We start from the raw sequence: 13,449 nt of genomic DNA on the forward strand, positions 1-13,449 counted from the left end.
TAATGCCTTTCATCAACTGTTCCTTATCTACCAGCTTACACTCTAGTTCACCGATGAAAAAGAGGGGAGAAAATGAAAATATTAAAAGTGGATGCCTCTGGGAAAAAGCACTGAGGTTGGGAGAGGATGGGGCATGGGATACTTATTTTCATTACAAGCCCTTCTCTACCACATATTTATTTTATAAGCATGTGCATGTATTACTGTTTCTTTTCAAATCAGAGTCACCTAATATATAGTCTTTTGCATCTGGCTTCTTTTGCTCAGCAAAATTTTTTCAGAGTTGTCCATGCTGTGTGAATCAGAGGTAGTCCCTTTCTATTGCTAAGTACTAGCCCACTATATGGATATACCACTATTTGTTTATCTATTTACTTGTTGCTGGAAATTAGGATTCCAGTTTAGGGCTATAAGAATAAAGTCATCATGAGCATTTGTGTCCAAGTCTTTGTGTAGATATAGGCTTTCATTATTCTTGGAATAAATCCCTAGGAGTGGATTGTGGGTGGGTGAAATTAACAAACTGTTTCCTGAAGTGGTTGTGCATTTTATAGTTCTAGTTGTTCCACATCCTGCAACACTCAGTATAATCAGCCTTTCAACCTTATTGATGCATAAATAACTAGGAGTTGAATTTCTGGATGATGTGTGACTATTAAACTTTTAGGAAATAGCCAGAACTTTTCCCAAAGAGGTTGTGCCATTTCACATTTTCACTAGCTATGTATGAGAGTTGACTGCTCCACATCCTCACCTTTATTTGGTGGTGTGGGTCTTTTAAATTTTACCCACTGTAGTGAGTGTGTGGTAACTCATTGTGGTTTTAATTCACATTCTCCAATAATAAAAAATACTGAACATCACTTCATGTGTTTACTGGCCATTCTTATATCTTCTTTTGTGATATTTCTATTCAAATCTTTTGCCGATTTTTAAATTGAATTATCAAGTTATAAGATTTCTTTATATGTACTGGATACAAATCCATTGTCAGAATATAGGTATGGCAAATATTTTCTCCCAGTCTGTGACTTGCTTTTTTATCTTCTTTGAAATGTCTTTCAAGGAGCCGAACTTTTAAATTTTGATGATAACCAATTCATAGTTCTTTTTCTTTATGGTATATGCTTTTTGCATCTTAACTAAGAAGTTTTTGTCTGAGATGTATAATGAAGTAAGAAGTTTTTGACTGAGATGTGTCATGAAGATTTTCTCCTACGTCTTCAAAATTTTTTTAATAGTTTTAGGCCTATGATTCAAATTTTGAGTTAATTTTCTATGTGGTGTAAAGTAAGGATTGGCTTCATTTTTTTCCACCCATATGGATACCTAGTTGTCCTGCAACCATTTGTTAAAAATGACAGTTCTTTCCTTCATTGAATTTACCTTTGCAACTTTGTCAAAAATTAAAAGTCACCTTATATGTGTGGCTGTATTTCTGGGCTCAATATTCTGTTCCATTAATCTCATGACTACCTTACCAATACCACAATGTTTTGATTACTGTTGCTTTAAAGTCTTTAAATCAGGTAGTAAAAATTCCCCAATTTTATTCTTCCTTTTCTAAATTGTTCTAATCTAACTCCTTTGCGTTTCCATACATATTTTGGAGTCACCTTGTCAGTTTCTACAGCAAATCCTGCTTGGATTTTGATTATGATTATAATAAACCTATAGGTCAATTTGGGAATAACTGACATCTTAACAATGCTGAGCTTTCCATGGTGTGTTTTCCATTTATTTACATCTTTAATTTCTCTCAGAAATATTTTGTAGTTTTCAATACACAAGTCTTGCACATATTTTATTAAATGTATCCTGTTTTGGGACATATTGTAAATGAAATTTTAAAAAATTTCAGTTATTGATTGATCATTGCTAGTATTTTTTGTATATTCACATTTTTTAATATTGGCAGTATACCCTATAATGTTGCTAAATTCACTTACAAGTTCTAGTAGTTTTTGGAGATTCCTTAAGATTTTATAGGCACATAATCATGTCATGTCAAAATACAATTTTACTTTTAAAATTTCTAATCTGTACATTTTTTGTTCAGTTTTCTTGCCTTACTCGGCTAGTTAGTACCTACAGAACAGTGCTGAATTAAAGCAGTAAGAGCACCCCTTTCTTGTTCTCGCTTACATAGGGAAAACGTTCAGACCGTCACTGTTATAAGTGTGATGTTAGTTACAGGTTTTTTCCCCCAATTTTTAAAAATCTGGTAAAACACATATAACATAAAGTAGACTATCTCATTCATTTCTACATGTACTATTCACTGGTATTAAGTATATTCATATTGTTGTGCAACCATCAAAACCATCAATCTCCGGAATTCTTTTCAACTTGAAAAATTGAAACTGTACAGCCAATAAACAATAACTCCTCATTCCTTCCTTGCCTCAGGCCCTGGCAACCACCATTCTACTTTCTTTCTTTTTTATTTTTTGTTGAATATATAGTTGACTCTCAATGTTCTGTCTCTATACTTTTGATTATTCTAGATATCTCATATTTATTTTTTGTGATTGGCTAATTTCGTTTACTATAATGTGGTCAAGTTTCATCCATGTTGTAATATGTTGCAGAATTTCCTTCCTTTTTAAGGTTGAATAGTATTATGTTGTATGTATATACCACATTTTGCTTATCCACTCATCCGTTGACAGCCACTTGGGTTGCTTCCACATTTTGGCTATTGTAAATAATGCTGCTATGAACATGGGGCACAAATGTCTCTTCAAGACTGTTTTTAATTCATTTGGGTATATATCCTGAAGGGGAATTGCTGGATGATATGGTAATCCTGTTTTTAATTTTTTTAGGAACCACCAGGCTGTTTTCCACAGCAGGTACACAACTTTACATTTCTACCAACAGTGTACAACAGTTTCAATTTGTCCACAACTTTATAAACACTTGTTATTTGTTTTTTGATAGTAGCCATCCCTATGGGTGTGAGGTAGTATCTTATTGTAGTTTTGATTTGCATTTCTCTAATGATTAGTGACGTTGAACTTTTCATGTGCTTTTTGGCATTTGTGTATCTTGTTTGAAGAAATGCATATTTAAGCCCATGTCCATTTTTGAACAGGTTGTTTGGTTTTTGCTGTTGAATTTTAGGAGTTCTCTATATATTCTGGCTTCTAATCCTTTATCAGATATATGATTTGCAAACATTCTCCCATTCTGTGGGCTGCCTTTTTACTCTTTAATAGTGTCTTTTCAAGCACATTTTTTTTAACTTTCACAAAGTTCAGTTTGTCTACTTTTTCTTTTGTTGCCTATGCCTTTGGTGTCAGTAATAAGTTTTTTAAAAAAGAATTTTATTAGGTAGTATAAATCCCCTGCTAATCCTAGTTTGCTGAGAGGTTTTTTTTAATAATGAATGAATATGTAATTTTGTCAAAAACTTTTTTTTCAGTAGCTACTGAGATAATCATATGGTCTTTTCCCTTTATTCTGTTAATATGATGCATTACATTTTCATGTTAAATCACGCTTGTATTCCTGGGATAAACTCCACTTGGTCATGATGTTATTCTTCCTATATATTTTTGGATCCTATTTGCCAACATTTTGTTAAGGACTTTGCATCTATGTTCATGAGAGATATTTGGCTACAGTTTTTTTTTTTTTTTCTTGTAATGTCATTGTCTTGTTTTGGTATCATGGTAATATTGGCCTCATAAAATGAGTTGGGAAGTGACCCTTCCCTTTGATTTAGGGAAGGATTAGTATCATTGCTTCTTTAGATAGAAATTCACCAGAAAAACTATCTGGGTACAAAGTTTGCTTTAGGGAAGGTTTTATTTATTTTTTAAAAAGATATTCATTTATTAAACAAACATTTATTTAGCATTCAGGTTTAAAAAGACTAGTCCTGAACCAAAAAGGCAACAGGTGAGAGAAAATGCTGAGTCTGTCCCCTGGTGTTTAGAAAAAAAAAAACTAACTAAAATTTACCTTCATTCTAAAGCCAAATATCCTCCCTTATGCCCAGAATTCCTTCTACTCTGTCTCTATAATAGTAGGGAAAGTTTTATATTATAAATTCAATGCATTTAGTTGATTTAGAACTATTTACATTTTCTATTCCTTCTTGAATCAGTTTTGCTAATTTGTGTTTTTCAATGAATTTGTCCATTTCAATTGAGTGTTTCAATTTGTGGGCATAAAGCTGTTCATGGTAGTCTCTCATTATCCTTTTAATATATATAGGATCTGTAATAATACTCTCTTTCATTTTTGAGATTCGTAATCGTGCCTTTTAAAAAAAAATCTTGGTCAGTATAGTTATTAAAGGTTTTGCAATTTTACTGATCTTTTCAAAGAGCTAGGTTTTGCTTTTTTTGTATATATATTTTTTATTGAAGTATAGTCAGTTTACCGTGTTGTGCCAATATGTTTCATGTTTATTGATTTTCTCTGACCAGTTTTAATTTTATTGATTTCTATTCTTATTGTTTCATCCTCCTTAGCCCAAGTTTAATTTATTATTTTTCTAGCTTAAGATGGAAGCTGAGATCACTGGTTTTAGATCCTTCTTGTTTTATTGTGTAAGTATTTAAAGATAAATTCCCTTCTATGTTTATTTTTAGCTGTTTTTTTTATTAGAACCAATAGTAAAAGCACATATACCCTGGCATACAATTGAGAAAAGTTTCACAAAATGATACATTCCCTTACTATGTATAACACATTCTGATATTCTCTATTCTACTCCATTGTTTAATAAATGCTATTCATGACTAAATTGAAGACTTTTGTTTTTGCAAATGATTTATATTAAGATTGGATATGTGATTATGCCCTGATTACAATTTGACAGGTTTTCCTGTTTGAGGAAGTCTGTTACATTGTAGAGTAATAAGCTCCTATGAGTATGTGGAAGAATATATTAAACTTTGTCTTAGGGTAAACCTAGCAATTTAGCCAAGATTGTTGTTTCATGTAACAATAAACATTTTCTATGGTATCTTTGATGAGAGCTCTAAGACATTTCAAAGATGTATTTAATTGTGAGTATATAGAATTTGGTTTTATTTTAGAGTCTCTATGATTTAAATAGCTTAGCAATAATATGGTCCTTACTTAGAGATCAAGGATATTTATCAGGATTCAAATGTTACCAATATTTATGTTTCCATTACTCTTCATGGTATCCATGGAGGTAAGTTACAAAAATAACAGGAAACCTTCCAGATTTGTGGATAGAGAAGTTAGAATTTTGAAAGTCTAAATTATGCCATGTCTCTCAAGAAAAAATCTAATGCTCTCAATGGTACATCATTACAATAAAAATTGGAGGTGGCAATATAATTGGTTAACACTTTTGAAAAGTAACTTAGCAAGAGCTGTAAAAATTTATAAAAACAAAAACAAGAATACTGCTTTGACCTGCTATTTCTGGAATTTCATTCACCTTTGGAAAGTAACTTAGCAAGAGCTATAAAAATTTGTAAAGACAAAACCAAAAAAAAAAAAAAAAAAACCCACTTTGACCTGCTAATTCTATTTTTGGAATTTCATCCAGACAAAGTGATTCAAAATATGGGAAAAATAGGAAATAAGGAATGAGAAACAACCTGAATATACCAAATACAGCTAAATTAAACCATATTGCATCCTCTTAGAAATATTATGCAGCCATTGAAAATCTTGACAAAGGTAACAACACAGGAAAACATTCATAGAATAGGATATTCATATATATATATATGATTATAACTATGTAGGGGGAAAATATCTATGCATAAACACTGAAATTAACAAATACGTTACCTGCTTTTTCTGCTGAGTTAAAGAAATGAATGAATTTTTCCTAGTTTTCTTTATTTTGCAAATGCTATTTAATACCATATTAATTTAAAAATGAAACATCTGTTTAAAATGTTGGCTGATTATAAAATGGAAAAATACACGATATAAAAAACACAAGAGGGAGGGCTATAGTTCAGTGGTAGAGTGTGTGCTTAGCATGCACGAGGTCCTGGATTCCATCCCCAGTACCTCCATTATATAAACAAACAAACCTAATTACCAACCCCCTCCAAAAAACCCCAAAACACAGTAAGTGTATTTATCATGACTCTGTTTCGTGTGTGTGTGTGTGTGTGTATGTGTGTGTGTGTGTGTATGGAAAGAGAGACGGAAAAGAGAATGAGGGAAAAAAAATTGAAATAAAAATGGCAAATAAAAATGCTAGGAAGGGTTGTATAATGTGGGCTGATAGGTGAGTATTTTTTCTCTTTATTTTCCAAATTTTCTGTAATGTATTTGATGTTACTTTTATAATATATGCCTTTTTGTTAAGTATACCTGACTAGTCACCCTCAGGTCTGCAAGCTTGCACCAGGCCTCATCTCAGCTTGCTGCTGGGACTTGCCTTGTTTCAAAACAGTAAAAGGCCTATAGCACATTAAAATTCTATTGTGTCATGTTGGGATTTATCAAGCCCACAGCCAGACTGGAGGCAAAGCTGCTGCAGTGATTTTTCATACTGTAGCTGAATGGACCAAAAAGCAAGAAACATTTGTTCTATTCTCAATTTAGCATTTTTCTTCAGGTAAGTCATTTAACTCCTTTTCAATTCCCAAACTAAAAGGATCAGATTGCTTGTTAGAATGTCTAACTACAGATCATGTACAGAAAGGTCAGATCAGAAAGATCAAACCTGAGTAGGACAGGTATGAGAAATTAGTGTAGACTGAAGTTTGGGAAAGCAGGCAGTATGGTTTATGAACTCTGAACTAGAAAAATATAGAGTAAGTAAAGAACTCAACAATCGGTTGGGACAAGGATCAAATATTTCCTGAAATTCTGAGCAAAATTTAGATAAGAAACCTGAGTAATGGCAAAGAGCACTAGCAACAGGGCTTGAATAACCCAGGGATTTCTTACTCTATCCAGCAAAGGACAGAACTTCATAGTAGGATCCAACCACTTGGAATTTAGGTAGGCAATCCAGGCTAGAATGAGAATGTAGGGAAAAATGCAGTTCCAGTTATATGAGCATTTCACTGAGAAAATACTGTGATGAAACCCAAAAGGCTCATTTAGTTTTGGGAGTCAAAGTACTTCTCACATAGCACTATCCAACAGAACTTTCTGAAATGATGGAAAGGTTCTGTATCTGCAGTGTTCAGTATGGATATGGTAGCCACTGGGCACATTGGTTCTACTGAGTACAGGACATATGGCAAGTGCAACTGGGGAACTGAATTTTTTAATGTATTTCATTTTAATTAATTTTAAATTTAAATAGCTACTTAATGGCTAGTGGCTACCATATTGAGCAACACAGCAAACGTTCAACACACTCCTGCTGTTCTTTTTTAGTCACAAAACATATATTATGAAAGAAAAATTCTTTTTTAAAATATGAAGAATATTACATTTTTTTTTTGTAGCCTGTATATATACATGTATCTATGTATATATGTTGTGTGTGGCAACTTAATGGTTCTATCAGAAGCTAAATCAATTCTAGGAATTTTACAGAAATTCATGTCCTTTTCAGAGTAAACCTAGATTAACCACATCCTGGGCTCAGCCTGAATATGCATTCACCCAAGATGAACCAGATACCACCCTGGCCCCAAATGACCTTTTAAACTACGGACAAAGCGGGACACAGAAATTGCAGGGCTGAGTTGACTGCTCTTAGGCCTGCCTTCATCTTAAGCTTAGACCAGACCTGGACTCTGGAGTTTGGAAGGCACAGCTCTTCTTTCAGTGGTACTCATGACAGAGTAAACGAATGCAGACAAGGATGTTCCTAACTGCAGAATGCCCCGAAGATTCCCCTCAGATCAATAAGGAATAGAGGCCTGTATAACAGTCAAATTACAGATTCCTGTACTGGACTCTAGACCTAGAAACCCAGACATATTCCAATTTATTCCTACCCTGACCCAATGAAGACAAGTGAGAAATAACCTAATGCCAAAACAGGTTTATTGGTTATCGCACAATGTGAGCAACCTGCTAGTATTCAATATAAAAAGGGCTCATCTCAATACAAGTTGCCTTCCTTTCACCCTAAGAAAGCATACCAACTCCAGGCAAACAGAGTGGAATCAAACCACAAGTGTATGTAACAGGCATACTTTAAAGAAGACCTGCTTTATTAGGAAAATGGACAAAACTCTCTAAAAGTAAATGGAATGAAAAGAAATTAAAACTGGGATACTGATTCCTGTAATAACATCAACTATTATTTGTCTAGGAATGAAAAGAAATTAAAACTGGGATATTGATTCCTGTAATAACATCGACTATTATTTGTCTATGACCTAAGACAGACAAAACATTCAAAATTCGAAAAGTTAATATTTTTCAGCTTTACGGAGGTATAATTGACAAATTAAAAGTTAATATTTTAAAAAGGACAAAAGTACTGGTAAAGTTTCAGGTACCAATTTCTTTAAACTTATGGCTAGGAGTTTTACCAACCCTCTTCAAACCACAAAACACAAAAATATTCTTCCAGGCACTAAGTCTAAAATTTTTCCTTTCTTCAAATCCTCGAAACCCAAATTATGAAAAATAATTCACTCTGGCCACAGGGAACATTTCCACACAGTGACATAATCAGAAAACGTACTTCTTCCATTATTTAACTTATTCATTCCCATTCTAATCAAATTCCAGGAATACAGAAGTAAGCAAGAGGATATAATTTTCCCCAAGGCCTGTGACTGAGGCAAAACCAAATTTATAACATGAGGAACTTAGGCACTGAAGAAGGCCCTGATGGTAGAGCAAATAAGCCACCTTTATGGCCTCAAGAACAAACTGCAGATCTCTAAGGCAGAATGGGAGAAGGATTTATCCAGGAATCAGTCTTCTCCAAAGCTGGACAGGGAGGAAGTGTGGGAAGCACAGCTTTTCTAAAAGGATGAAAGCTGTCACCTGGAGACACTCTGATTTCCTGAGGAAGGGAAGGAGACACTGAAACATTTTGTGCACATTTTCGATCTTCCTTGTTTTCCACAATCAGTAACTGTTCTATCTCCTCTCTCAAAGATAAACTTGTCTGAAAGTCTTGTTTAGGAATCTTACGGTGTTCTTTTTGAGTTATTCTCTGGTCCTCCAACCCCTCTGACTCAGGGCAAGTGACTTTGTTACTGGAATCCTCACTGGCTTCTTCCTTTATGTGAGGTAGATGTTGAGGTTCTGTTGTGGATTGTTTACTCTCAGATTCTTCTTTCAGCAAATTTACATCCTTATGAGCTGTAAAACTTGCAGCTTTATCGAGCCTAGAATTTTTACAAAGTAAGAAACCTCTTACTTTCCCCTCTTTCCCTCCTGTCTCTGTCACTGATTTCTTTGGATGTAGTACTGTCCTTATTAGAAGTCCCTGAGCATTCACCCTGTATTCTTTTGCAGCTCTCTCCCTGCGCTGCTTCTGGAAGTCCTTGAGTTGAAGCAGTTCCTCCGGAAGTTCCATACATGTAGGCTAAGAAAAGAAAATGAACACAAGTCTATTATAACTGACCTTCTGAAAATGGTCCATAAAATCATTTCTACTACTATACTTAAATGTTTGGCAAGCAAGGGTCTATTCAAATGTGTTCTTATACCACCCTCTAGTGGCTTCAACTAAAGTAGTACTACTTTTCAAGTAATGTAACTGTTTTGAATCCAGTTTTGTGCGTGTTGTTTGTGCGTGCGTGCGTGCGTGCGTGCGTGTATAAAGGTTATATGATGAAAGTGAATGTCCACTCCAACCTCACCCCAGTTGCCTTAGCAGGTGCATCATCTAAAAATCAGTTTCTTGTGTAGACTCTCAGAGATAGTCCATGCATATATGATTCCTTACTAAATATTTATCATTACATTTTTCAGTTTTTATTTTCCCCTTTTTATTTTTATAACTCTTTATAAAACTATTCTATACAAATGGTAACATACTATTCTGTATATTCTTCATTTTGATTTTTTTCTCACTAAAAAATAGTCTTGGAGATTTTTCCATATTGGAATTTTTAAGGGCTGTATGAATGTACCATAATTTATTTAACCAAACCTTTTTGGATTGATATTTGGATTGTTTCCAGTATTTTGTCATTATATAAATGCTACAGTAAATAATATATTGGGGGGAGGGTATATCTCAAGTGGTATAGCACATGCTTAGCATGCTTGAGGTCCTGGGTTCAATCCCCATTACCTCCTCCAAATAGAAATAAATCAATAAACCTAATTTCCTCCCCCTCATAAAGCAAACAAACAAACAAACAAAAGAATATATTATGAAAATATCTTCTTTGTTACATGAGGCAATTAATTCTTCCCTTTGCTTGCCCTTTGACTTTATAGTATTTTCACCACACAAAATTTTAAGTCAAGTTTATTAATCTTCTATGAGTTCTGAGTATTTCTGTATTGCATAGAAAAGCATTCCCTCATACAACTCAACAGCAAAAACGCAAATAATCTAATTTGAAAATGAGCGAAGAATTTTCCAAAGAATGGCCCAATAGGTACATGAAAAGGTGCTGGTCATCACTAGTGATCAGGGAAATGCAAACCAAAACCACAATGAGGTATCAACTCACACTTGTTAAGATGGCTATTATGAAAAAGACAGATAACAAGTGTTGGCAAACGTGGAGAAAAGAGAATTCTTACAATGTTGATTGGAATGTAAATTGGTGCAGCTACTATGGAAAACAGTATGGAGGTTCCTCAAAAACTTAAAAACAGAACTACCATATGGTTCAGCAATCCCACATCTGGGAACATATCCAAAGGAAATGAAAACAGGATCACAAAGAGATACCTACATTACCTTGTTCACCACAGCATTATTCACAGTAGCCAAAATATGTGAACAACCTGCGTCTATTAACAGGTAAGCGGATAAAGATGTGGTGTATATATACATGCAGTAGAATATTATTCAGCCATAAAAAGAAGGAAATCCTGCCATTTATGACAACATGGCTGAACCTGGAGGATATTAGGCTAAGTAAAATAAGCCAGACACAGAAAGACAAATACTGTACGGTGTAAGTGATACGGATAAGAGATATGGTATAAATGATATGATCTTAAAAAAATTATTTCATAGAAACAGAGAATAGAATGGTTGTTGTCAGGGGGTTGTGGAAGAGGAAAATAGGGAGATGTAGGTCAAAAGGTATAAAATTTCAGTTATAAGAATATATTCTAGGGAATCTAATATACAGCATGGTTATGATAGTTAATAGTTCAGTAGTATACACTTGAAAGTTACTAAGAGTATATCTCAAGCATTCTGACCACACACACAAAAAACTTAACTATGAGGTGATGGATGTGTTAATTAATCTTGATCTTCGTAATCATTCCACAATATAAATGTATATAAAATCATCATGATAACTGTAAGTTTATCAAGCTAAAGCTCTAAACTGTTCTTAGAAACAATGACCAGTACATATATGTAAACTAAAAAAAATGTGCAGTACACTGTATATATGTACTTACATGCAATATAATGTATATGTGCAGTCAAACTGTAATAATTCTACCTAATAAAACTGAAAAAGGAAAAAAAAATCACAGTGTACACTTTAAATATACACAATTAATTTTGTCAACTATTCCTTAATAAAGTTGGAGAGATGCATTCCCTACTGTAAGATAATTTTCTTTTAATACTATTTTTTCCCAATAATTATGTAATTCCATTTTTTTATATAAATACTCAATGCATGGGATTTATTTTGGTATAAAGAAAGAGATAGGAATCCAACTCTGATTCTCCCCTCCCACAATGGTTAGTCAATTGCCTAAGGCCATTTGCTAAATAATTATCTTTTTCTATTGATTGGAAATTCTTTCTTTATCCCAACTATTAGTGGCATATATATATGATCTTTTTCTGGGTTCTCTACTCTGTTTCATCAATCTGCCTACACATGTACCAGTCGCATTTAGTGTAGGCTTATAATATGTTTTAATATCTGACAGGACTATTCGTATTTATGCTAATTTATCTCTATAAACACTCTAATCGCAGTTTGCCAAAATAATTCTGGTTTTAATATTTTTCTTGGAATAAAATTAAATTTAAATGTTAATTTAGGAATAATTGATAGCCGAAAATAATCAGTGTCCCCATTCATTTAAGTCTTCTTTTATACCATCCAGTAATATTTTAACATTTTCTTCATCTCTATAGTCCACATTTTTGGTTAGATTTATTTCTAGATAATAATTTTTATTACAATTATAAATGGATTTTTCTCCCATTATATTTTCTAGCTGTGTATATGGATATTATTAATTATTATATGGATATGGATATTAAAAATTATTAATTTTTATGTTACATTTGTATCCATTTTACTAAATTGCCTTTTCTTTTTCAGTTGATTCTCATCAGTATTCAGGTGTATCATAGGCAAGTCATACTTCCTATTTCTCCTGTTCAATTTTAATAGTTCATTTTTTGTTTCTAATCTCATTGGTTAATAGCTTCAAAAACTGCTAAAGCAGTGGTGATAGTCACCATTTTTGTATTTTTGTCGATATTAATGTTTCCAATGAAACATTCTATAGTCTTCTTGATTGAGATATATGTTTTATCATGTTAAAGTAGCTATTCCAGCTTTAATCAATAATATATAGAGAATATTATCAAACTTTTTTCTGCAATAAACATAGCAAAATACAAAAAAAGTTATAAAATTATCCTTGGCTTTATAATGATAAATGAAAAAAATTAAAATTCTCCAACTGAACAAGGTATGCAAGGACTTTTATGTCATTTTCTTGTTAAACAGTGAGACCAAAATACAAAAAAGCTACAAAATAATTTTTTTCAGCATTTATGAGATAATGATTAAGACTTTCCTGGCTCCAGTAAAAATAAAGATTTTCCTAATATTGAACCATACTTGCAACTAGAATCCAGAGACACATTAATAGGAAAGTATAATACATCTAAGTGGGGTTTTTACCAAACATGCTATTATTTTATTTAGGATTTTGTTTCAGTATTCCTAAGTGAGAATGGTTTATAGCAGCAGCCTGCAAACTTTTACATAAGGGGCCAAATAGGAAATATTTTAGGCTTTGTGAGCTACAAACGGTCTCTTTTGCAAACTTTTTTTTTAACAATCCTTTAAAACTGTAAAAAATCATTCTTAGCTTGTGAGTTGTACAAAAATAGGTCATAGGCCAGACTTGGCCTTAGGGCAATGGTTTGCCAACAATATAAGTTTTCTTATTTTATGCTGGCTTCATAAAAATAACTAATGAAATATTAAATTTACCCTTTCTTGAAAAGAAATATTTACTGGAAACATAATTTAATATTGTGAAAAAGTGCTCAAGGGGATGAATTAAGCCCCAGCTATAGCCCCTTCAAGAATATTCATCAGCAAGTCACCAAAAGAAATCAGCTGCAGCTGTTAAGGGTGAGCATCATGAGGAATGAGGCAGAAGCAG

General features: G+C 33.1%; 1 protein-coding gene across 1 annotated transcript in view; it reads right to left on the reverse strand.

Moving 5' to 3' along the window:
• Window positions 1–2,512: 2,512 nt before the first annotated feature.
• The window catches only part of EXD1 (exonuclease 3'-5' domain containing 1), a 29,189-nt gene continuing 18,252 nt past the window's right edge, over window positions 2,513–13,449 (reverse strand). Inside the window, exon 11 of the mRNA XM_010965164.3 lies at window positions 2,513–9,466. Coding sequence (XP_010963466.2) covers window positions 8,813–9,466 — 654 coding nt within the window. The 3' untranslated portion in view covers window positions 2,513–8,812. The remainder of the gene's footprint in view (window positions 9,467–13,449) is intronic.

This window comes from Camelus bactrianus, chromosome 6, assembly GCF_048773025.1.
Source record: "Camelus bactrianus isolate YW-2024 breed Bactrian camel chromosome 6, ASM4877302v1, whole genome shotgun sequence".
NCBI lineage: Eukaryota > Metazoa > Chordata > Mammalia > Artiodactyla > Camelidae > Camelus > Camelus bactrianus.